At 34.2% G+C, this 24,758-nt stretch overlaps 1 protein-coding gene across 1 annotated transcript; it reads left to right on the top strand.

Annotated features, from left to right (window-relative positions):
- ACADL (acyl-CoA dehydrogenase long chain) lies at positions 1-24,406 on the top strand. Its single transcript, XM_036236405.1, has 11 exons — positions 1-154; positions 4,648-4,803; positions 6,597-6,734; positions 7,989-8,153; positions 9,032-9,098; positions 9,949-10,113; positions 10,806-10,907; positions 11,900-12,013; positions 17,021-17,148; positions 19,066-19,152; positions 23,880-24,406. Exons 1-11 carry the CDS (start codon positions 78-80, stop codon positions 23,971-23,973), a joined length of 1,293 nt encoding a protein of 430 aa, XP_036092298.1. The 5' UTR covers positions 1-77; the 3' UTR covers positions 23,974-24,406.
- The last annotated feature ends 352 nt before the right edge of the window (positions 24,407-24,758 follow it).

Genomic DNA, 24,758 nt, shown 5'->3' on the forward strand with positions numbered 1-24,758 from the left:
TCGCCAACAGGCTCTCCGCCCAGTGTCTTCCAGAAGTTCGCGTCCGGCCTGCGGGTTCCGCGTTCGTTGACCTTGCCATGGCCGCACGCCTCATCCGCGCGTCTCAGCGCCTGTGGAGCCACCCGTGCGCGCTGCGCCTGCCCACGTCTGCGAGGTGAGTACCCACCGGCGCCAGTCGTCCCGGCCACAAGGCTGCAGGGCCTGAGGGGCGACACCTTTCCTGGACGCTTGGAACTAGGCAGAGCACGCACGGAGGAGTGCCAGTCAGGGCGGTGGCCGGAGCTAGGCCGTGGGAGCGAGAAAGGGTGGCAGAAGGGGCTGGAACCTGGTGGGTCCCACTGGCAAAGCCGAAAGGAGTGGTCTCGCCAAACTTTAACTCTCCAACTCAGCTCCAGCCCGTTAGGTTCTGCGGTGAGGGCGGGAAACCAGCATTTTGCATAGCCTAGAGGTCTTGGCCACCGCTGAGTGCAGTAGCTTAAGCTCCCCCGATATCACCTTTGGTTTTATAGCTGTGGCTAAAGGCAGCCGCCCCATAGGGAGCTAGGAAGTGAGACTCCCACTGCCTTGCAGTTCCGGAGGGACCACTGGCGCTGACATCTGGAGAGGTGTCGCTCAGAACAGCGATGCCTTTTTTTTTTTTTTTGGCGCCAGGAACGGTTATCTTACAAGAATCTAAGGCGGTGATTGCGCTGTGGTGTGCTGCAGACATAGATGACACATGGCTGGCCGGTGGCTGGCCAGCCACTTATCTATGGACTGCTGTGCTAATAGGCAACACCTGGTACTGGTCCAGCCCCAGAGACTGGGAACCTTTGCCCCCAGAAGATATCCTGAGACAGGAAAAACCTGGTGATGGTGCCATGAGACAAGAAGATTAACTTGAGATTTATTTTAAAAATTTCGTCATTGATTAAACGCAGAGGCATTAGTGGAGACACTTTCTAACCGACTCAGTATTAAAGTGGCGCGTTTAAGGCCAAAGCCTCAGGTGCCATCTGATACTTAAAATTCATTGGACATACTAGAAGCACTGAGGATTCACTATTAATGAGGGTAATAAGACAGATAAATCAAGTCATTACAACATTGTGGTACTCTAAGATGCTATAGGAGCAGAGAGACAAATAGCCTGCTATTCCTGAGGAGGTTTGGGAAGGCTTCACGGAGGAGGTGATGCACATACTTTTTCTAAGCTTTGTCCCCAGAACTTCAAAAGACAGTGATCCTCAAACATTTAGGTTTCAGGACACCATTATGCGCCTGAAAATTGAGGATCCCAAAGATCTTTCGATTATGTGAGTTGTATCTATTGATAACGATTATCAATAGATATCTACAAAACTGAGCAAGGTTACAAATATTTAGTTCACTTAAAAGTAATGGTAATAAACCCATTACTTGTTAACATAAATAACATTTTACATGAAAAACAACCTTTTTCTTCCAAAAAAAGAGAAGAGTGACATTGGTTTACATTTTTGCAGGTCCCTTAATGTCTGGCTGAATAGAAGACAGCTAAATTCTCATATCTGCTCCTGCATTAAGTCTATTTGGATTGAAGTATAGCAAGAGAATCTACTCTTATACAGAGGATATTGGGGAAAAAGAAAACCTGGGAGACCCTCTGAATATATCAGGGACTATAGTTTTATTTGTAACAGGCTTTTTAATCTTTTTTGTTCATATGAATCACGTGGGAATGTTGTTAAAATTCACATTGTATGTCATTCAGTAGATCTAAGGTGAGATCCGAGATTGTGTATTTATAAACAGCTCCCAAATGTTGCCAAATGGTGGAGACTGTCTCCCTTTGATGCTGATGATGATCATGATGATGATGATATTCTAGCATGTTAGATTAGTAATAGTTTATTACCCTAGGAAAATAATGGCCAATTTATCCAGTACAGATTTCCTGGTCTTTATGGGGAGAAAAAGGGATAATTCATTCAGTTTAGGTTCCTTGGTCTTTAAAGTAAGAAATAGATGTTCCAACAGACTTGCTGCCAAGTGTTTTGATTTTATTCCATCTGCACATTCTCTCTGGAACACTTTTGACCACTCTGAAAGTCTTTATTCTTTCTGGCACTTCTTTCACTTTCCTGTGTCCTGGTGTATTTTATTAGAAATATTCCAAAGGTTCCCTTAACATGGGATATAGCATTTTAAGATTCGTGCAGACTTGAATAAAACCCTTTTTTAATTTACTAATTATTTTGACAACTCTAAGGTCAGTGGATACAAGCTGGTTACAAGCTACAGCTAACTCCTAGATTCAGCCTCAAAGGCACCTCCGTGTTCTCAGCTATCTTCTCTTAAGTTAATTTTTTTCTAGTCCCTAGAATAAGTCCTGGAATCGGTCAGGTGTGTGTACCCTCCCTGCAATGTGTCCTTGTGTGTAAATCCACATCTGATGTTCTTGTTGCTCCAGGCACCAGACATCCTGTGAGGAACATTCTGTACCACAGGCATCTCTTACAACACAAGTATGTGCGATATAGTTTTGTTTCTACTAGGAAGAAATTGAAAAGAGTCATCTTAATTATGGGCTAAAGAACTTCATCTCTCCATATAATGTAATATGACAGTGATCTGCAAGAATCTTGCATGTCCTGTTCACATGTTATGTTTAACATCACCTACCTCTTCTCATTCAATCTGTTCTATCAATAATTGGCCTACTTGTTCTTTCGAGAACACATCGGATACCATCTTGCTTTACAGCTTTTGCTCAAATTGTATTTGTGGCCTAAAGTTATTTTACTTCAGCAGCTGTTGGGCTAACTCCATCATCTTTATGCATTTGCTCAAATCTCGTTTTTCTAACTTAACCTACTCTGACTGCACTGTTTCATACTACAACCTTTGTTCCTGCCTTGTCCTAGACACCTAATCCCTGCTCTACTTTTCTTTTCCATGGTGCTTATCACTTTTTAACATAATTTGCTTCTTTATTTGTCATTTATTATTATTTTGTCTCCCCTTCTAGAATATACGCCGGAATATATTGCTCACTGTTGTATCTCAAGTTAGAATATATTGCTCACTGTTGTATCCCAAGTTACCTGAACAGTGACTGGTACCTAATAGGCACTCAGAAAGTGTTTGTTGACTAAGCGAATGAATAAGCCATTAAAAAAGATAATTTCAAGGACAGAGTAGGAACCAGAGAAATTTTTATGAAGACAAAAGGCAGACTGAGTATAAAAATTATAGTATTAAATATTCACAATGAAGATTACCATTTAAAAGCCATCTCAGATTGTATTCATGTGTAAAACTCAACTAAAATGTGGACATAAAAGATAAACCTAAAACAAAATGACATAAAATGTGTATTAAGTGTGTAAGTGAGCTCAGGCCGCCATAACAAAATAGCATATAGAGTGGGTGGCTTAAACAATAGAAATTTATTTCTCATCTTGGAGGCTAGATAGTTCAAGATCAAGGTGCTGGCCAATTTGGTCCCTGGTGAGAAATCTCTTCTAGCTTGTAGGTGGCTACCTTCTCTCTGTGCCCTTATATGGCCTCTCCTTGGTGCATGTGCCCAGAGAGAGAGATCTTTCTTCTCTTCTTATAAGGACGCTAATCCTCTTGGATTAGGACCCCACCCATATGACTTCATTTAACTGTATTTACCTCCTCAAAATCCTACATTGGGATTTAGAGCTAAAATATGAATTTTCTGGGAGCCTGGGGTACAATTCAGTTCATAGCATTAAGTAAAGATACATAAAGTAGAACAAAATAACCCATTTCAGGGGTAAAAAGATTGAAACAATTTAATTGCCAGTAAATAAGACTGGGGCTTTTCTGGGCAAAGACTAAAAAGCAGGGTCTAACAAAGGAAGAGAGACACCCAAAACAGAATTTCAAGCAAAACAGAAAAACATCCTTTAGCAATATTAAATATATATGATTTTTTAAAATGTTGTTTAGGTGTGAGTATAAAAATGCACAAAGTGACACATGGATTTTCAAAATCTTTGAGTATCACAAGGAGGCAAAAATCTGAAGACCGTTGAACTAAGTGAACTACATAATGGTCTCATTTGAGGCTTAGTATAGGGAGTGGGGAAAAGAAAGGGTTACTTTCTGAGATCTTGAATAATTTCATATTAATCTTTACAAAGGTGGGTGGACATTTTTATTTTGATTTGCATCCAGATTGGCTCTGTAATGTAGCAATAGCATCAACATAGTTTATATGTTATACACCTGCCATTTGAAATTGTATGATTCTGTGAACTACTAATTTGAGGGGCCTTTGCATTATCGTAAACATTGTACATGTCATGAAGAATTAACGATATTATTTTGTCGTAATGCTTGAATTTTACATAATTTAATCCACATCATGTGACAACACTATTTCACTTCAACTCACACATGTGCTTAGTTCTAGGCATGATTTTCTCTCTGGATTTCAAAGTGAAGAGTTAGTTGAATAAGAGTAAACTACTTCATCTCATTCAGGCAAGATAGAGCCTATCAAAAGTGATGATGCTCAAATTTAAACAGATTTTTCAAATTTCAGACTCTTCCTGCCTCTACAGTATGCCTGGGGACATGTTGCTCAGTGACATTAATTTGCATATGAAGAGTAACAAATTCACTTAATTTTCCTAATGCATATATATTTTTAAGGTGTTCTCATTCCGGAGGGGAAGAACGTCAAGAAAGTTCTTCTGCTAAACAATTAACTGACATAGGAATTAGAAGAATCTTCTCTTCGGAGCATGACATTTTCCGGGAAAGTGTAAGAAAGTTTTTTCAAGAAGAAGTGATTCCTCATCACACAGAGTACGTGGCATAGTTTTCTTTAAAGTAATATACACCAAGAGTATAATAAGGACCATTTCCTACAATACTGTGTGTTGTTCTAAGAAAAAATACTGTGTTAAGGACTTTATAAACATTTTTTCCTCTCTTCAGTATAATACTGTAAGAATACAAGATTTTTTAAGCTAGTTCATAGCTTTATAAATGAATTTTAAAATATACAATTCAAAAATAAAGTCAATGTACAGCATGGTGACTTTAGTCAATAACTCTGTATATTTGGAAGTTGCTTGGAGATCTTAAAAGTTCTCATTATAAGAAAAAATAATTCGTAACTGTGTATGGGGACCCATGTTAACTAGACTTATTATGGTGATCATTTTGCAATATATACAAATAACGAATCTTTATGTTGTACACCTGAAACTAATATAATGTTATATATCAATTATATCTCAATTTTTAAAATTGAAAATCTATAAATCAATCCCAGAACAGTATTGTTGAAAACTTTAAGTGGCAATAAAATATTAGTCAATTTCATGTTCTTTTTTTTTTCTGCTTCATGAATGGATTAAAATCCATAAAAGCTCAAAAGGCCAGCCTAACTCAAATCATGATAGGCACTTGGATACTTCAAAGTATTTTTATTACTGGATAAGATAGTTATTGAGTAATTAATTACAAATTACCTACTTTAGTGGCCAAAAGAATTGTCATTTCTATTAAAATAGGATATTGCTATGTTTCCAAATTCACTCATTGCCCATACTTTACTACAATTAAAATGATTTTAAAAAGTTAATTTAAAATAGCTTTCATTAAGTTTTTAGTAATACTTCTTGATAAGAATGATTGTCCGTGGTTAAAAGCAACTAGTGTTTTAAAGACAAAAGCAATGTAGTATACTTCACTCTAAGAGAATATTTTAATTATTTCTTTACTGTTTTAAATATCATTCCAGAAAAATTGTCAGTGAGGACTTGAAGTAAAAATGATAGAAGTTGACAAATTGGAGTTGATAATAAAAATATTTCCAAAGCTACTTTAGGCAGTACACAAAACATACCAAAACAATACATGATGATCAAACTCTTTCTTTTAAAATTTCCATAGGTATTTGTATTTACCTTTAATTAGTATCTCCAAATACCCTGTATCTTATTAACTATACCTACCACTTAAGAAAAAAAATCTCAGATTTTTTAACTGTCTCCAGCTAGCCATCCCTTTCCTCATCATGCTGTTTTCTTTTTTAAAGAAGGAAAGCAGAGGTTACATGATCTCGCTTAAACATATAATCTTTTCAGAAATTCATTTGATAGAACTATGCTGCAAGGATGCTTCTTCTCTTCTGTCATTCCTACTTAAGCTGTAATAACATTGTCTGGTCTTTTCAGCTTTTATATATGCTATTCCCATAAGTTCAACACTTTTAGAAAATGCACGGAAAGCAGTTGCCTTTACAGGACAGGTTGAGCACATTCCCATGACTGTGGGGTACAACTAAGCTCACCCTCTAAGAGTACCAGTTGTGTCAGTGAATGTGATTTGTAGGTCCAATACATTGTCAAGGGTCGGAGCGAGGTGGGAGGGGGTAGCAGGGAAGTGGCAAATATGAAGAAGTAAGGAGGAGAACAAGAAGGAGAAATGATAAAAGAATCAGATGCGATTAGGAGGGTATGGACAATGTAGCAACAATTACCCCAAATTAAGGGAGCAGTTCTGCACAAAATCATTCATAAATTCTAATTGTCACCATTTAAATAATATATAAAAAGTTTTTCTGATTTTAGAATGTTTATTATTTACAGATGGGAGAAAGCTGGAGAAGTGAGTAGGGAGCTTTGGGAAAAAGCTGGAAAACAAGGACTGCTTGGTGTCAATATTGCAGAGCAGCATGGTGGCCTTGGTGGGGACTTGTACTCAGCAGCTGTTGTTTGGGAGGAGCAGTAAGTATGGGGACATTTGAAGTCGAGTCTTGTTGGTAAGCATGCTGCTCACCTTTCTGAGATGATAAAAAATGCTTTCTAATATTTTTGTGAGATTGAAAAAGAGTGTAAATGTGGGAAGGTAGAAAAATCTTTTAAGTTGTTTAAATCGATGCTGTTGAAAATTAGATAGTTTCATTTCTAATTGACTCATTTGGTTATTTTCTCGCTTTTAAAAAGATATTTGAAAGAGAACAGAGGAGTGGAAAAATATTTCCATCAAATATATGAAAGTTTAAAATATAAGAATAAAGATTTCACTTGGTTCCTGGGCAAAAGATTTAAACCAACAACTCAGCAAAAAAAGAAATGCAGATAGGTTTTGTTAGATGAAAAATGTTCATCCTTGCTACCAATCAAATGCAATTAAATTGACCTAGAGGTATCATTTTAATTATCTATAAAAGTTAGTGAAAACAAAAAATTATCATAACCAGTGATGATAAGGTTGCAGTGAAAGTAACATACTCATGTACTCTTGGTGGCATTATACAGTAGAACACTAACTGCTTTGGGGATTAAAAATATGAATACATATAAAAAATGAAAATATTTCTGCTCTTTGATTTAGGATGCTGCTTTGAGGAGTTTATCTTAGGGAAATAATTTAATAGAAAAAATTGCAGCTATGTAGAGAAATCATTATCATGTTAGATCATAATCCCCTCAAATTTGGAAGCAATCTAAATGTCTGGCAGTAGGAGAATGAATAAGTAAATTACAGTAAGTGGGCAATTTGTAATATTTTATAGCTATTTAAGATTATTATTATAATTATATAAAAAAAAACAGGATCTTTTCATGTCCTATAATTTAAAAAGAAGATAGTTAAGTGCAAAATTCATACCATGACTCCAGCTACATTAGAATATATCATAATGGTAAAGGTAATTAGACAAAATGAAAATAGTTGCTGTGTTAGGATAATATAGTTGTAGGTGATTAATATTTTTAAATGTTTTATCTTTTTCAGTCACTAAATAAGTGTTCATACAGAGCTCTATTATTGTACTATTATTATATTAGAGCCGGAAATTAAGAAAGTAGTAAACACTAAGAGAGAAAACTTTCAGAAACTTTATAAGTTTGGGAAAAGAGAGGCTATTATAACACAATAAGACCTTTAATATTTTCTTGTTTTTTAATTGAAAATCGAAAACACTAAAAACAGAATAAAATAATTATTTTGTGCTTTAAATTTTATTTTTTTCTTAGAGGATATTCAAATTGTACAGGCCCAGGTTTTAGTCTTCATTCGGATATTGTCATGCCCTATATTGCAAACTATGGCTCAGAAGAACAGATCAAGCATTTCATCCCCCAGATGGCTTCAGGGAAGTGTATTGGTGCCATAGCGATGACAGAGCCCGGGGCTGGAAGGTAAATGAACATTCGATTGTGTTTGAAATGTTAGAAGCAATACTTTAGCGGCAGGTATTTACTCAGTGCTTACTTTATGCAAAACTGTGAGCAAAATGCTAGGACGAATACAAAGTTCACACTCTCAAGTAACTTCAAACTCCAGTAGGAAAATAAGACCTGTATAGAAGTAGCAATAAAACAGATTGTAATGTTTGCTGTGTTTGAGATCTTAATGTAGTATAATGCAAATGAAGTGGATTACAGGCCTAGCTTTAGCCCCAAAGTTTGCATGAAATATCTCGCTTTAATTATTGTAAATTCCAAGAGGTAAAATTATTTATTAAATCAGTTTTCCCCTTTATCTAGAATAATGCCTTCTCTTTTTTATATTTTAATTATGGATATTTATGTTGTAAAAATATAAATTATATTTAGAAAAATAATCTACTTTGAGAGGAGGCTTGTTAGAAGGAGTTGGCATTTGAAATCCGGTCTTTTTGATAAGTAAGCTTTTGATCAGTTGAGATAGGGGAAGGAACAAAAGTGAATAGAGGCAGACAGGTACAATGTGGTAAATAATCTCAGGGATATAATGGGCATTGAAAAGTCACCTGAGCCCAACTTCGTAGTCTTAAATGCTACTTGGGCTTTGTTATGTTCTAAAAAGTCAGGCTAGTTTATGTAACCTTACGTATTCATTTGTACAACTAATTTAGATTATAATATATCAAATATGATTTGTTTAGTGCATTTGTGTGAACACTCCTAATATTAAAGATCAATTTTTATAATGATATAATCAGTTTGACTTATGTTATTTTTGTACTTACATAACAACGTTTGCATAATTCAGTATGTACTAATTAATGAAGTTTTCATCTTTTTTTCAATTATAGTGATTTGCAAGGAGTAAGAACAAATGCCAAAAAGGATGGAAGTGACTGGATTCTTAATGGAAGCAAGGTGTGTAAAGAGGGGCTTCTCTCCAGAGTCACGCCATGGGTAACAGTGTCTCAAAGACCACTCATTATTGATTTTAGCAGGTCTAGGGACTAACACAATAACTAAGATTATTTGAGTTCACACAGTAATTGATTTGTTTTGTTTTGGAGGCAGTATGAATTTTGCAACATCTATATTATATGAAATCTGTTCCTCTTCTATGTTGTGTTTTGCATGCCTCCTCACTAATGTGGAAAATGTTTTAGATTTCCAGATAGCCCAAATCAAACCAGAAAAGGAGAAGGTAAGACTCACATTGTCCAAATATGGGACAAACAATAGTTAATAGTTAATAAATTTGATGTTAATGAGAAACTGGGAAAAATGTTTTCTTGTAAATATCAAGAAGAGTTTCAAAAGATCTTAGGTGGGAGAGATCGATGATAGAATCTGAGAGCCTTTCAGTCCTTCTGAGACTCACATCAACCCATTGATAAAACTGGAAAGCTTCTCCAATTAAGATTACGACAGGCTCAGGAGTAAATAGATCCCTAATACCACTGATGGCAGTGGTTTTTGTTTCCCTAAAACTGTGTCTAGTATACACTCAGTAAGTATTTGTTGTTGACTGAATGTTAAGAAAGGCTTGTATAGGATTCATTCTTTTCTTTCATTTCCTTTCTTTTTCTTCTGTTATTTGATAACCTCATGTATGAATATTTAACACTTCAGATACTTGGGTAGAATACAGGGAGAGTTATAAAGCATGTCTTGTCTGGATGAGTCTTCTTGAGTATACTTTTCCCCAGTTATGACTTGCACATGGAGCTAAATTATTATGGAGCATCATGGTATACTTGGGGTTTTGCAGGTATTCATCACCAATGGGTGGCTAAGTGATGTTGTAATCGTAGTGGCAGTCACAAATCGTGAAGCTCGCTCTCCTGCCCATGGCATTAGCCTTTTCCTGGTGGAAAATGGAATGAAAGGATTTATCAAGGGACGAAAGCTACATAAAATGGGACTAAAAGCCCAGGTAAGTCATAATATAAATAATATTTAGGTAATAATTGAGTTTACTGAATTTTTAATAATAAACTATTTAGAAATAATTGGATTTACTCAATTATGCCTTATGTATAGAACTACATAAAGCACAGTCATACCTTCCAATGCTGAATTCCTAAAATATGCTTTTCAGAAATGATAATGGAGATTTATTCTACAATTTATGCAATGTTATTTCCTGCTGGTAGTCAGCAGTGGAAATGAATCAGGGTATTTTGAGTATCTGCTTTAGAAATAGCAAAATTACATGATAATAGGCCGTCTCTTTATGAAATTGATTAAAGAAAGTTATGAAATAAAACTCGGTAATTATTAATGTTTTCATTATTCGGTAATTAGTAATGTTTTCATTAACAAAGAGAAAAACATTTTACTTCATATGCATTAGAAATCCTAGGTCCTCGGTACCTGCAGAACTGGACAATATTAGAGCTAGGATAACAGGGTGTTGCAGCGGGAAAGCCAGAAGGTTTGGAATCCGACGAACCTGGGTTTTAATCCCTGGTTTACCACTTGCTGGTTGTATTTGTTAACCACTCCAACATGGCTTCCAGTTTGTTTTGTTTTTATTTTTTTCTTAAATGGAAATGATAATCTCTTCATCAGGTTATTGTGAGATTTAAATGAGATAATTTTGTACTTAATTGTATGATCTCTTAGGATACCGCAGAATTATTCTTTGAAGATGTACGGTTGCCAGCTAATGCCTTACTTGGAGAAGAGAATAAAGGTTTTTATTATCTCATGCAAGAGCTTCCGCAGGTCAGAAGTATTAAAGATTTTATCTTTTGATTAGATGATAGACTGGAATAGAACGATATAGAACTATATAAATCTATACATATAAAACCTGTGATACAGCCAATTGTTTGACTATAACTTAAATTTGTTCAAAAAAAAAAAAAGGTATGAGTATTGTAGGCTAGATAAGTAAATAACTGCACTTGAAGATATTCAGTCAAAGTTTATAAGTGAATAGGGAAAACAGGTATTTCAGTTTTGTGATTCCTTCTTGTAATGACTTTAGCTTCTCAATTACAAGTCAAGAATTCTTATCTCTTTATAAGGAAATATCAGCCAGAATATTTTTCAGGTTTTGTTTTGTTTTGTTTTATAATATCTAGGAGTTGAAGGGGAAAGCTATTATACTCAGACTGAAAAATTTTAGCCTTATAGGGTCAGCCCTTACATCTTTATTTTTGGAGTGTGGTTGCTGAGTGACTGTTGAGCCTCATATGCCAGCGTAAGAGACTTTACCTGCCTAGTAACTGGAACAGCATGGGCTAAACATGAAACTGGGGACAGGGGCTAAGAACACTGACATAGAAATAGAACATGAAAATCACCAGCAAGATAGAGTTAAACTGACTGTGGATACCTTTGCACTAATAGTCAGAATTTAAAATACTGATTTCCACATATATTCGGATAGGTAGTGTGCAGAGATCAATAAAGAAAAATTAACAACTTCAGAATTTCTTTTCCCATAAATAAGTAAAGAGAAGAGGGAATTTAATGATATATACATTAACGACAGTCATTCATAAACATAAAGGATTTGCTTGCGGCAGTTATCACAGGTATGTCAGAATATTTTTGGAAATCTCTATAGGAGCCTTTTTTTTGTAAAGAGTTAAGAAATAAATCATTTAGAGTTTAATAAAGATTATTTATGGGATTTATTATCCCTGAAATCATGTGAAACTCACTTGTGTAATTAGAATAATGATCATGTCCTAATTTTTGGCTTATAGGAAAGGCTGTTGATTGCTGAGCTAGCAATTTCATCCTGTGAATTTATGTTTGAAGAAACCAGGAACTATGTTAAGCAAAGAAAAGCTTTTGGGAAAACAGTTGCAGATATACAGGTAAGCTTGTTGTCATGGTTTAGATGATATTAATTTACCCTTCTGAAATGGGTCTAGGCTGAATATAAATCTAGACTAATTTTCATATAGGTGGTCATAGAATCCATAGAAGTGGATGAGATCACTGAGGGAGAGAGAGTAGAAAGTAAGAGAAGAAGAGGTCCTAGGCCAGAGTCCTGAGAAAAAAAGTATAAGATTTAAAAGTGGAATAGGAAAAGAAGTCCTTATAAATACAAATGAAAATGACACCTAAAAAGGAGAAAGCAAATCAGGCAAGTGTTAGCTCAGAAACCGAGAGAAAAAGAGAATTTCAAATAGGAGGAAGTGGAGCCAAATACCACTGAGAGGGAGAATAAGATGAAGATCAGAGTGCCTTCTGGACATGATGATATGGAGGGTATTTTGTAAAAGCTGTTCACGGACTGGTGTGGGGATGGTGCCAGACTACAGTGAGTAGAGGAATAAATGCAAATGAAGTGTAGATACTGATGGCAGGCAATGCTTTCCTGAGTTAGGCAGTGAGTGTTAATCGAGATAAAGGATGGTGACTGGAGGGGCAAGAAGAGAGGGTGGGTAAGGAGTGGAGGGAAATATTTGGGGCCAAGTGAGATATTTGGAGATTATTAATTTTTTGATTTGATTTTTAGGATGGGAATGCTAGAGCATATTGTAAGGCCTAGAGAGAGAATTTAATAAAGAGGGAAAAATTGTAGATGTGGAGAGGATAATTAACTGCATATAATCTGTGAGAAAGTATGAGGGCGTGGGTGCCAAAGTACATGGGAAGCTAGGCATTCCCCTTCCAACAGGAGAGGTGCTTCCTCCATTGCCTAGGCTCAAGCACAGAGAAGTGCTTGATGGTGTTCAATTAAGGTTGGTTTTTGCCAAGGAATTTAAGATATTTGCAAAAGAACTCAGTATATGGTGGCCATGATCACTAAATATGACAATCAAATTTTAGACCCTCTAGTTTCTTTTTAAATGAAGGAACACTTTATAAGCAATGCAGTCATCAAATTGGTGAAGCATTTTACCAGCAAAAAACCTGTATTTGGAAATCTACTTAAAAAGTTTCAAGTAGAATGATTTGGCTGAAAGGCTTTGTGAAGGGAAGAGGAGAGATGAAACATTTCGGTAACTTTTCAGGACTAGCATTATATAAATTTAGGTGCATTTTAAATTTTAGCACGGCTACTTGAATATCTGTGGTCTAGGCAAGTTGTATTGTCTCTCTTAGAAGTATTTTATTTGTAAGATGTGACTATCACTTCATAGAGTTATTATGAGGATTAGATGAGATAATACACATAAAGTACTTAAAATATTGTCTGGCAAAGTAAGAGCTCATTAAGTTAGCTTTTATTATTATTTTTTCCCCACTCAGTCTTCCTCTGTTTTATTCCAATAAAGGGAGCTGTTTTATCAACTTCTTCTTGCTCCTGTTCTGGATAAACTCTATGTCATTTTGGGACCTATTTGCTACCTATATGTTCATCAAGTTAATTTTTTTCTGTTCTTAAAAAACTTCCTTACATTCTAACTTCCTTATTGATGTAACAGATCTAAATACACTTGTTCCGAATCTATAAAAATGAAGCACACATTTAGTCAAGAAAATATTTTTAAAAAGTGTGACTTGACTTACCTAAATTGTGATTTCCTTAAGAGTAAGGTTATTGTACTTTACATTCCCTTTCGTTTATGTGTCACTGATTTGCACATATCAGTGATTCTCAAGGGCTGCCCTCTTCCCCCAGGCATTTGGAAATGTCAGGGAGGGTGGAGCACTAATGTTCTGTAATTCAAAGATAGCTTTGTATAGCAACTAATTTTTTTCGCTGAAAATGTCAATAGTCTCCCATTGAGAAATACTGACCTACATGATTTATTCCTTTTTATTTCACCAAGAAAACAGACATTGATTGCCTTCTAAAGGTTGTGTGCTCAGATGTAATTTGATAGGTATAACTTTGGAAGTACACACTACAGGCTTCTAGCAGTATGAAGGGAATAGTACCACTTAGCATCACTCTGTGACTTTCTCAATCATATCCAAAGTAGAATTAGTATCACTTGCTTCTGAAATCTAACCACTACCACTTTCACATCAAAAATGTTTATCAGAACACTCATGCCTTTAGATCTATTCCGGATACAATTAAAAAATGAACCAAAAAGACATGTTTTTTTATCCCCTTAGAAATCTATAATTGTGTTTATGGACTTCATATTTACACCAAAGATGAAACTATTAGAAACTATTAATGAATTGTTGTGGTGTGTTTAAATTTGAGACCCACGGAGCCAATTGAGATTAATTATGAGCCTTTATTAGCCCCAATTGAGATTAATTATGAGCCTTTATTAACCCCAATTGAGATTAATTAGCCTTTATTAGCCTGCAGGCGACTGATTCTCCCCACTAGAGAATCAGCCCCAAGCCTCTAGAAGGAATAGCTTAAAAAGCCCCAAAACCCCCTCTAGCAAGCAAGCAGGTTTACAGAAGCAGAGGCTGCCCATTAACATATCTTAACACCGGATAACGACACCCCTAACATTAGCATATCTTTGCACAGAATATCTCTTAGAACTACACCCTGTTTAACATTAAAAATGGAAGCAGAAGTTGGTCATTTGAAAATTTTCTACCCTTAACAAATGTTAAAAAAAATATTGCTACAAGCTTGTTGATCATTCACAGAGAGCATCTTGCTAATAATGTGTGGTACAATTAGTAGCTGCCATTCATTAGAGAATAATTTCTAAAAACCTGACAGTGTCAGCAGTGAAGAGCAAAGAACAAATCTACTTGGTGACACCCAACTCAATGCCAAGAATATGTAAATACTTAATCTCTTTATCCCCAGAGAATATATTATTTACTCTTAGAGGCATTAATACCTTTAGACCTGTGGACCTCACTGAATGCACTGACACAAGAATTCTAAATGAACCCATTCTGATTGGAAATTTAACTAGCTTCTAGACGCTTCCAGCATTCCCATAGGACCAGCTCTCATAGGAGAGAAATTGGGCTTAGAGATCTTGATTCTGTCATATTGGAAATAGTGCATAAATTCTCAAATGTGCCATCCACGGTGGTAGGAGTGGGGCAAATGTATCTTGAGACTTATCAGACTCCCCCTTATTTTCCAAAGGAAGTATCATGGAACTAAACCAGAAGTAGGCTTAGAATTGAGTTTGGAGATTTTCATGGAACATATACTCATCTGTTTTCAATGTATAGAACAGTATTTCCCCACTCTTTTCATTTCTTGTTCCATCTTTAGATTTTCTCTGACTGAACTTGAATATGTGGATTAGGAGTAGGAAATTTTTGCTGATTAAAGGGTATAGAACTGGCCTAATTAAACATAAATGAATAGAAAGAGAAATAGAAAAAGTGAGGGGAAGAATGGGAGGGGAAGGTTTTGATGTAACCCAGCAGGTTCTGAATTAGAGGCCAGGATGCAGCAGTGGGAAAGTGTGGTGCCAGCCTTCCCAATGCTTGGCTTTGGAATCATAAGGTGCCGTTCACATTGCCTGTTTCTGGAACAGAATGGGGAGTCAGGTGAGTTTTTCATTAGCACAGTAGTTAGGGCGGTTCACCTATGAATCTGTCTCTCAGAGCTCTGATTGCACCTGATATACCCTGGTTTTGCCTGGTCCTCGGTCTTGTTAGACTCTTTTCCACTCTTTTCCAGAAATGGAAAGTACCCAAACTGTCCCCACCACAATGATGCTGAAAGGTTTGAGAATGGCTAGAATAAGTAGTAAAGGCAGGGCTAGTGTCCTCTGAGAATCTGGTCCCCAAAACCTTCCTTTGAGAACTCAATCACGGCTTTGGACTTGCCAGTGGATACGTAGGGTATGTATAATTTGTAGTTTGAGTTTCACTGAGCCACATTTGTCATTAAGTTCATACCTTTTATTAGCCACAGTGAAAGTCTCACTCAGATATTCTGCAGCAGAATAATCAGAACTCTTTTTCAATCTGAATTTCCACAGGGAAGGTAGAGCAAGCTAACCATATCTGGGCCTTGAACATAAAAGCTCAACTAGAATGGGGTATATTTTTGGAGGTTACTTAAAGTGAAATGCCAATATTTCAAATTCAAGCCAGTTTCCTGAAGGAGGTTCAAGAGTTGATGCAAAAGAGACCAGATGTAAACGTAAAGTTCAAGGCGTGAGAGCCAAAAGTTAAAAATGCAAGAAAATTTGATCGAAGTGAGAGTAGCGAGAACAATTGAGAATGGTCTAGATGAAATGATTCCCAAGAGTACGATAGGTAGTGTGTGGCCAGTAGGAGGAGGTGTACATGGGTATGATAACATTGTCAATTTCTGACCACTCGATTCAAGTTAGGAACTGCTAGACAGGCTATTGAGAGGGAAAAGAGGGAGGGTGGGCAGAGAGGTGGAAGAGGTTGGGGGGTACTGGACTTTAATCTCTTGAGTGCTCGCTCTGATTCTGGTATTCTATTGCATTCTGCAGGTCTAGATTAAATACTTTGCAATATAAAATAATATTTTTTTATGTTGTCCCTTCAGCTTGCTACTTTAGTACTTTACTCCAAGACAGAGAAACAGACTAGAGAAATATGATTACTTAATTCATTAATAGAGAAAAATTCTCCATGAATTTAAGTTCCAGAGGAAAATGGATGTTTTCAACAGTTGTACCACAAGATGGGGCTCACGCATCAATGTAGTGCTTTTTTTCAAGAAGCTTCCTTAAATGGTCTAAATTTTTAAATCAAAAACATAACATTTATATATTTATTCTTGCATCTTTTAGTACAAGTTTTCTTAGCAATGAAATATAGTGGGCTTTAAATTTTCACTCTTTAGGTAACATATACTTCTTTTTTGGAGAAAGAAATTCTAGTAATTCCACTTTAGTTTTGCTCTAAAAATCTTTCATTATATAATTTTTGATATGTTAGGTGACTCAAAATATGCTCTTCAACCATGCTCATTTTTATCTTTTGTTTCCTTTAAACTCAAGACAGTGCAGCACAAGCTAGCAGAATTAAAAACGCAAATATGTGTAACCAGAGCTTTTATAGACAGCTGTCTCCAGCTGCATGAAAAGAAACGTCTGGACACTGCCACTGCTTCCATGGCGAAATATTGGTATGTGTGCTACGGTAATTAAAATGTGGTGTTTGCATAGACTGTTATGGAATTCTTCCAACTTTAAACTCAGAATGGAAGGTCTTAAAGGAAGAAGGCTGTGTAAATGAAAACTAGCAGTAAGAACCAACCTTTTAAAAAATACTGAAAGGTCCCATGAAGCCTATTTATAATGTGTTAAAAATTACTCAAGTTTGTATTTAACTTTTAGCATGCCATTGAAAATAAAATACTGAGAGACTCAAGTGGGATGACCGATTAGTTCATTCAAGTCAGTTTAATTGCAAATTATCTGAAGAGTGGCAGTATAGTGAAACCAAAAACTTACAGTAAAACTTAGAGAGTCCTGAGGTAGTCCCGATTCTTTCATTAAATAATTATAATTAAATTTAATTCTCTCTGAGTTAATATTTCAATATCCTTAAAATGAGTAGATTGGTCAGGATTTTTCTATTTAAGTTATTCTTTAAATCAAAGAAAATTTTCTGAAGAATTGACTATCCAATCAAAAGTTGCACATGCTCTATTAAATGGAAGGAAAAAATGTCCTATTAACTCTAAAAAGACTTTCATTTGTATTAAAAAACAAACATTCTCACATCTCATTAGCCCCAAAATAACCTAGAAAGAATTCCTGTCATTATTCATTAACTCATGTTCAGTTAAATCAGATGTAGAATGCAGAATAGTGTTTTGTGTAATGATTCTAAAATAATAAAATTGCCAGGTTGAAATTGATGTGAAATTGCTAGGAACTTGCACTTTGTGGGGAGACATTTTACATTTATAGCAAGTTCTTTGACTAGTTGGAAAAAGTATAAAAAATTTTTAGATATATTTGGCAAAAGATATTTGGATAGCTATTGACTTTATTGTTCTTTGAAAACATCAGGTTTACAGACACACTGGTATTTCATTTGCAAGCAAAACAAGCAACTAGAGTCCAGTAAATATTTCATTAGTTATAGCACAATAAATATTGCCAAATACAAAAATTTATAGAATTCCAAATATTGTTACCCCTGAGTGTTGTCTGTTAATCATTATATTGTTACTGCATTTCTTAGGAACGTCCTCACCTCTGCTATGACTTGAGTTAAAAAAACATTTTTAAATAGGAAAATGTGTCTATGCTTATCTTTGCTCTATGTTTCCTGTATTAAAATAAGTTGAAAAGAATTTTGAACTAATATTTTTATGTTAAGATGAATGAAATTCCTACCAGTTATCTTATAGATTTTAATGATAATTAAAATTATTACATTAAGGTCAGAAAAGAATATGTCTCCAATATTTTATGTTAATATACATTGCTTCAGGAACAATAATTTCCAAATAATCTTTAATATGTTTTCTATATAACACATGTACTTTAATAGTAGTCTGCCTCTTAGATTTTTCACTTTTACTTTATTTCTGAAAACCCTAAAAAAGTTTTTTCACGGTTACTGAAATTCAGAATTGCAGACCTCAGGTAGAAAGGGACATCTTTAGAAAAAAAAAAGGTGTATTACAAAGACAAAAGGAAGTAGACTGCTGTATAATTATACTGTTAACTTAGATCATATAAAGAATCTAAATGAGACCAAATTCAAGTTTTAACTATATCCATTTCAGGCCTAATGTAGAAAAAACCTAATAGTCAGTACTTTCCACATTTTGTTTCTAAACTTAACAAACAGCCAGCCAGAAGTATAATTGATGAAGAAAGTATTCATTATATGAGAGCTTTCCTGAGATTTACTTCATTTTTATTTTACACACAATTACGATTATATCTCTGGTTAGCTAATATGCCTAGTTTTAATTGTTTGATAAATATATGCATTTGATAGAAAAATTTGTTTCCTAATTGTGAAGCACCTCATGGAAATTGTTTCAAATGTTCCTTTTCTGCTTTTTATTTTGGTCGTTTAGGGCATCTGACTTACAAAACATTGTAGCTTATGACTGTGTACAGCTTCATGGAGGTTGGGGGTACATGTGGGAGTACCCAATTGCCAAGTGAGTATGGTTGTTCTATTATACTCTTTTGGATGATGTGGAAAAAAAGGAAAATTATTGTACTTTGTACATTGACCATTGAGAGAAAGGAGTTGCAAAATCTTTACATTTTTCAACTGACTATAGAGTATATTCAGGCAGATAGAAACGACTTTATGTTATCATTTCACCACTAAGATTTTGTCATTTTTAAAGAAAGTAAAGAGCAATATTCTAAAGCCTGATGCTTGGCTTTATTTGAATTATTATCTGTTTTTAAATAGTTGAATAATGTTTTGTTTTATTAACCACCAGATTTTCTTTAACTTTTTACTATAATGAACAATGCTGCAACAAATACTTTTATATACATTTATCTTAGATATATGTGTTTTCAATTACAACAGGATAGTTCAAAAAGTATGCGTATTTTAAATTTTAATACATTTTCAGTTCTTTCAGTTTATAGCAACTTACACTCTGATTAACAAAGTCTGATGACTTATCCTCTTAAGCTATGAATGTATTGCCTTTTAAACTTTGTGTTAATATAATGGGTAAAAAAAATAGGTCATTATTCTTCCTTTAATTTGCATTGACTAGTAATTTTTATTTTATTTTATTTATTTTATTTTATTTTTAAATTTTATTTATTTTATTTTATTATTTTATTTTACTGTAGTAGGAACACTTAACATGAGATCTACCGTCTTCACAGATTTTTAAGTGTACCATAAAGAATTGTTAACTATAGGTACAGTATTGTACTGCAGATCTCTAGAGCTTATTCATCTTGCTTAATTGAAATTTTATGCTCATTGTTTAGAACTCCCCATCTTCCTCTCACCTGAGCCTCTGGCAACCACCATTGTTTGTTGATTCTATAAATTTTACTAGTTTAGAGAAATCATAGAGATGACTTATTTCACTTAGCAGAATGTTTTCAAGGGTCTTTCAGATTGTCATATATTGTTGAATTTTCTTCCTTTTTAAGGTTGGACAGTATTCCACTGTATATATATATACTACATCTTCTTTATTTATTTATTTGTCCATAAAAATTTAGTTGTTTCCACATCATGACCATTGTGAATAATTCTTCAGTGAACATGTGAATGCTAATATTGCTTGGAGGTCTTAATTTCAATTCTTTTGAATAAATACCGAGAAGTGGGATTTGTGGATCATATGGTAGTTTTATATAACTTTTTGAGGAACCTTCATACTGTTTCCTACAGTGGCTACACCATTTTGCATTTCCTGCAATCATGTGTAAGCATTCCAATTTCTTTCTCCACATCCTAAACAATACTTGTTTCTCTGGGTTTTTTTGTGGTGGTGGTTGTTAATAGACATCCCAACAGGTATAAGGTGCTATCTCATTGTGGTTTTGATTTGCATTCCCCTGATAATTACTGACACTGAGCATTTTTTAATATACTTTTGGTTATTTATATGTCCTCTTTGGAAATAATTTTTTTTAAAAACTAAAATTAAGGGGGAAGGCACTACAGAAAAAGCAACCTACATATGAAAAGGATCTAATTTGTCATTCTTAAATATTTGATTATTTTCCTTTTAAAAACTAAATATTAATTTTTTCCATATAGAATTTTTATTTCATTCAAATTAAGAGAAATTAAATAACACTTTTTTATTTTATTACATACAAATATTCTTGTTATTAGTTCAGAGCCATACTGGTTTGTCAATAGGCAGCATCTTCTTCTGTATTTCTTCCTCCATCTTCATAATTTCTTCTTTCCCTCTTTCCATAGTCTTTTGCCTCAGTAATCTCCCCATGGCATTTTTCCTCATCACTCTTGAAAATATATTTTCTCTTATTTAGCAAGATTTTCAGTTTATAAAATTTTCCCAAGGAAGTGTACTATATCAAGAGAAATCCAATTTCGTTCTGAATCTGGGAATGAGAATGCTATGGGCTTCTAATAATTTTTTTGAATTTTAATCTAAATACAGATACCTGAAGGGAAAATTATCAAACTAGTATTCAAACTGACTTTCAAATTTATCATTTTGACAAGCATAATTGAAAAATTTGATGCACTTACAGTCCTTAGTGAGAAAAATAAACATTTTATTAAAGTTACATTAAGAACAGAAGCTTCATCATAGATACAATTTACTAATTTTCAGTAGCATTGAGCAGCTCATAAAGTTTTAATCACAAGGCATATATAATTTATAACCTTTCATAAAAACTCAGCAATAAGTAGGGCTTTTCCTTTCCTTAAGAATGTAGGCATAAAATAGTTAAATAACTTTTTTTTTAAAATCAATCCTTGGACTTGGATTTTGGTATATCCCTTTAGAACTACTTCAAACAGGACTTCATCAAAAGCAGATTTATTTTTTATCTTTGTGCAGTCATGAAATCAAAAGTAAACATTGAAGTTATGGTAGCACAAATTAAATCATCATTGAAAATTTCCCTGGGCATTTTCATGTTTTTTTTCACAGTATTAATCCACCTAGTCTCAATATTCACAATGCTAGGAAAATAAAATAATAATGGATGTTTATATTTCTCTAACAGTGCTGTTAAAGCTGCTGCTGGGAAAGTAGACATGTAGTGGCTCAATGTTTGCCTAGTTTAGTTCGGGTTCCAAGAAAGGCATATTAGATGATACGCTATATACACGACCTAAGATTAGAATGTAGCATAAGTCTTGGTCTCTGTATTCTCAGAAGGTATTCTTTCAGGTCAGTAGCAAGCAAAAACTGGAGCTTGATGGCTTAGTATTTAAAATTCCTGGTTTCATTTGAGAGTTATATTTTCTTTCAGGAAAAATCCCTTTTTGACCAGCTTGTTGTATGAACTTTTAAATGAGACCACTATTTCTCTCCCCAAAGATATAGGGAAGGTACTTTTTATAAGATAATTAGAGTAGTAGATAATATTAAAATAATAATAATAATAATTAGACTTATTAAGCAGTATGTGGATGTGTACAGTTATGATTTAATAGAAAAAAATTCTCATTTATGTTCCTTATATCCTCAGATGAAGCTAAATTGTATGTGTGTGTATGTGTGTTGCTGACTCTTGATTTCATAGAAAAAGAGGTGCTTTTTTTTTTTTTTTCATTTTATCTTTTCTTGTTTGTTTGTTTTTAAATAACTGCCCTTTAGCCTAAGTTCATTTCAGTTTTATTCATTGGGCTTGGGGCCTGTGAGAAGTGAAGCTTAAGCCTTGCCATTTCAGGACTTCTTTGCCACTCTAGGAAGAGTACCCTGAGATATAGAGCTTCATCGTTTGTGTGGTTAAACATTCATCCTGCTGCCTTTCTCTGTTAATTTTAGTTGATGACTAAATTTAATTAGTAACCTATGAAAACTCTACTAATCTCTGTCACTACTTATTCTATTGGAACTTCTGTAATGTGAACAACAAAAAAAGCCCAACCCAGTTCAAAAATCTCTAAAAGCATTGAGATTACTGAAGCAGGCTGAAATGTCAGGTAAGTCCTTTAAATGCAAGGGCTGGATTTTGTGTACCACAGTGGAATCTATTCAAAAGAAAAAATATATTTGAAAACAGATGTCCCTAGATTTCATGTTTCTTTAGCAAATAGGTATTGAGACAATAAAATTCCTTTGTACTATAGTAAATTAAATCAGTAAATATTTACTGGGTGCTCATTCTTTGCCAAGTCCCATGATAAATATGGAGAAGTATAAATCCACAGCTGGTCATGTTCCTAGAGAATTGGCACATATAATTTGTCTCAAAAATTCAAATTTGAAAACCAGATTTTATGCTGGACTTTGAATTTTTCTGCCATGAAGTTCCAAATAACTAACTCTACATTCCTGGATCAGTGAAAATGTTGTGATAGAACTTAAAAAGATACTTACCAAAGTGGCAGGACACCTATCTTCTCATTCCAGTCTGCCAGTTATCTGTCATTTGAACGTTAAGTAGCAACCATTAATTAGTAAGTGTATTAACTTCTCTGCACCTCATTTTGTTTATCTGCAAAACAATATTTATTCTCCTCAATCTCAGATCTGAGGATAAAATGAGAAAAAGAAAAGGTAAAAAGTCTGCAATGTTGTAGTTACTGTCATTGCTACCAAAAGTAAATTTTTTATAACATTTTTCATTTTTGTGTGTGTGTGTGTGTGCCAGTGGACTTAGTCACTCAGTATTTTAACCTCATATATTACTGGAGTGACTATTAACCATTTCCAAGAAATAAGTTACTTGTTAACTTTGTGGGAAGTAATATTTCTAAAGCATTAGTTTATATCTCTGATGGCAGCTGTGGTGGTAGGAATCTAAAAGGATGTTAAAAAATATGTGCTTTATTTCTCTTTTGTTATCTATAAAACCAGTGGATTTTGCCACTTCTTTGGAAATCATTAAAGATAACGAGAAATTAAAACATTCCATCCATTTCTAAATCTGAAGTGGCCTTTTTTTCAAATGATATTATATGCACTGAATGTTACAAAATTAAATCAAACAAGACAAACTTACAAATGTTATTGAATTTGTAATCTCTTCAAGCAAACTAAAACAAAGCTATACAGATCACTATCTTAATAGAATTGTATAATTAAGGATGAATGCCATACTGAAAAAAATAATTTAGGAAAAATTTTTATTGTTTGGATTTTATAAAATGAATATTTTAAAGTAAGTAATAGTTATGTGGTAAGAAAAAATTTATAATTTCTAGTATCTTTTATTTATTCATTCAATCATCTTCTGATTTACCCAGAGCTTATGTGGATGCCCGAGTTCAGCCAATCTATGGTGGTACCAATGAAATAATGAAGGAGCTGATCTCAAGAGACATCATCCGTGATAAATAGACATCTGCCCACATCCTGGAATCCTATTATAACTAATCTGGTTTTAAATCTCCTCAAGATAAAATGTAACCTGGAAAAGGAGGAAACACCAAACATCTTTGTATATGCTTTCTTATAGAGAAAGAAATAAAATGCAAATATGAGAATAACACAGTGGGAAGAGCAATCTTTGAATCCAATAGATCAATAAACAAATAAGTTCTAATAAATAGAGTAAATAAATAATTAACAAGATAATAAATAAGTAAATAAGATAATTTCATAAGTACTATAAAATTAAGCATTTAAAATAAAGTGGGGAAACATTTGATTTGAGACTTAAAACTAATTATTATCAAACATAAAGTATTAATTTGTAAACTAGCATCATGTCCGTACTTGTTTTTCTTTGCATACACTGGTGAGAGTGAATAAAGTAGTTTTTAAATGGAAACAAATATGTGTATTCTTGTTCAACTTAGAAAACCTAAACATTTTATTTGGTGGTGTTGGTCTTAAACATTATTTTTTTAAATGCAATCACTACAACAAGATAGAGCAGAGGGAAGAGAAAATACTTTGATGCCATTCTTAGAAGTATACACTTTTGATTTGCTCTTGGGTAGGAGTTTGTATTATTGCCAGCTTGAGTTCTTGCTCATAGGCATTAAATACACATGCAAAACAGGTTAAAATAAATTTTTATTAGATATTACTATATTTGCAGCTTTCACCTCCCTCACACTACCAGGAAACATGCCAGGAAACAGTATAGGATTAGACAGAAAAACCCGCATCCCTCAGTC

The sequence above is a fragment of the Rousettus aegyptiacus genome, unplaced genomic scaffold, assembly GCF_014176215.1.
Source record: "Rousettus aegyptiacus isolate mRouAeg1 unplaced genomic scaffold, mRouAeg1.p scaffold_m13_p_2, whole genome shotgun sequence".
NCBI classification, from domain to species: domain Eukaryota; kingdom Metazoa; phylum Chordata; class Mammalia; order Chiroptera; family Pteropodidae; genus Rousettus; species Rousettus aegyptiacus.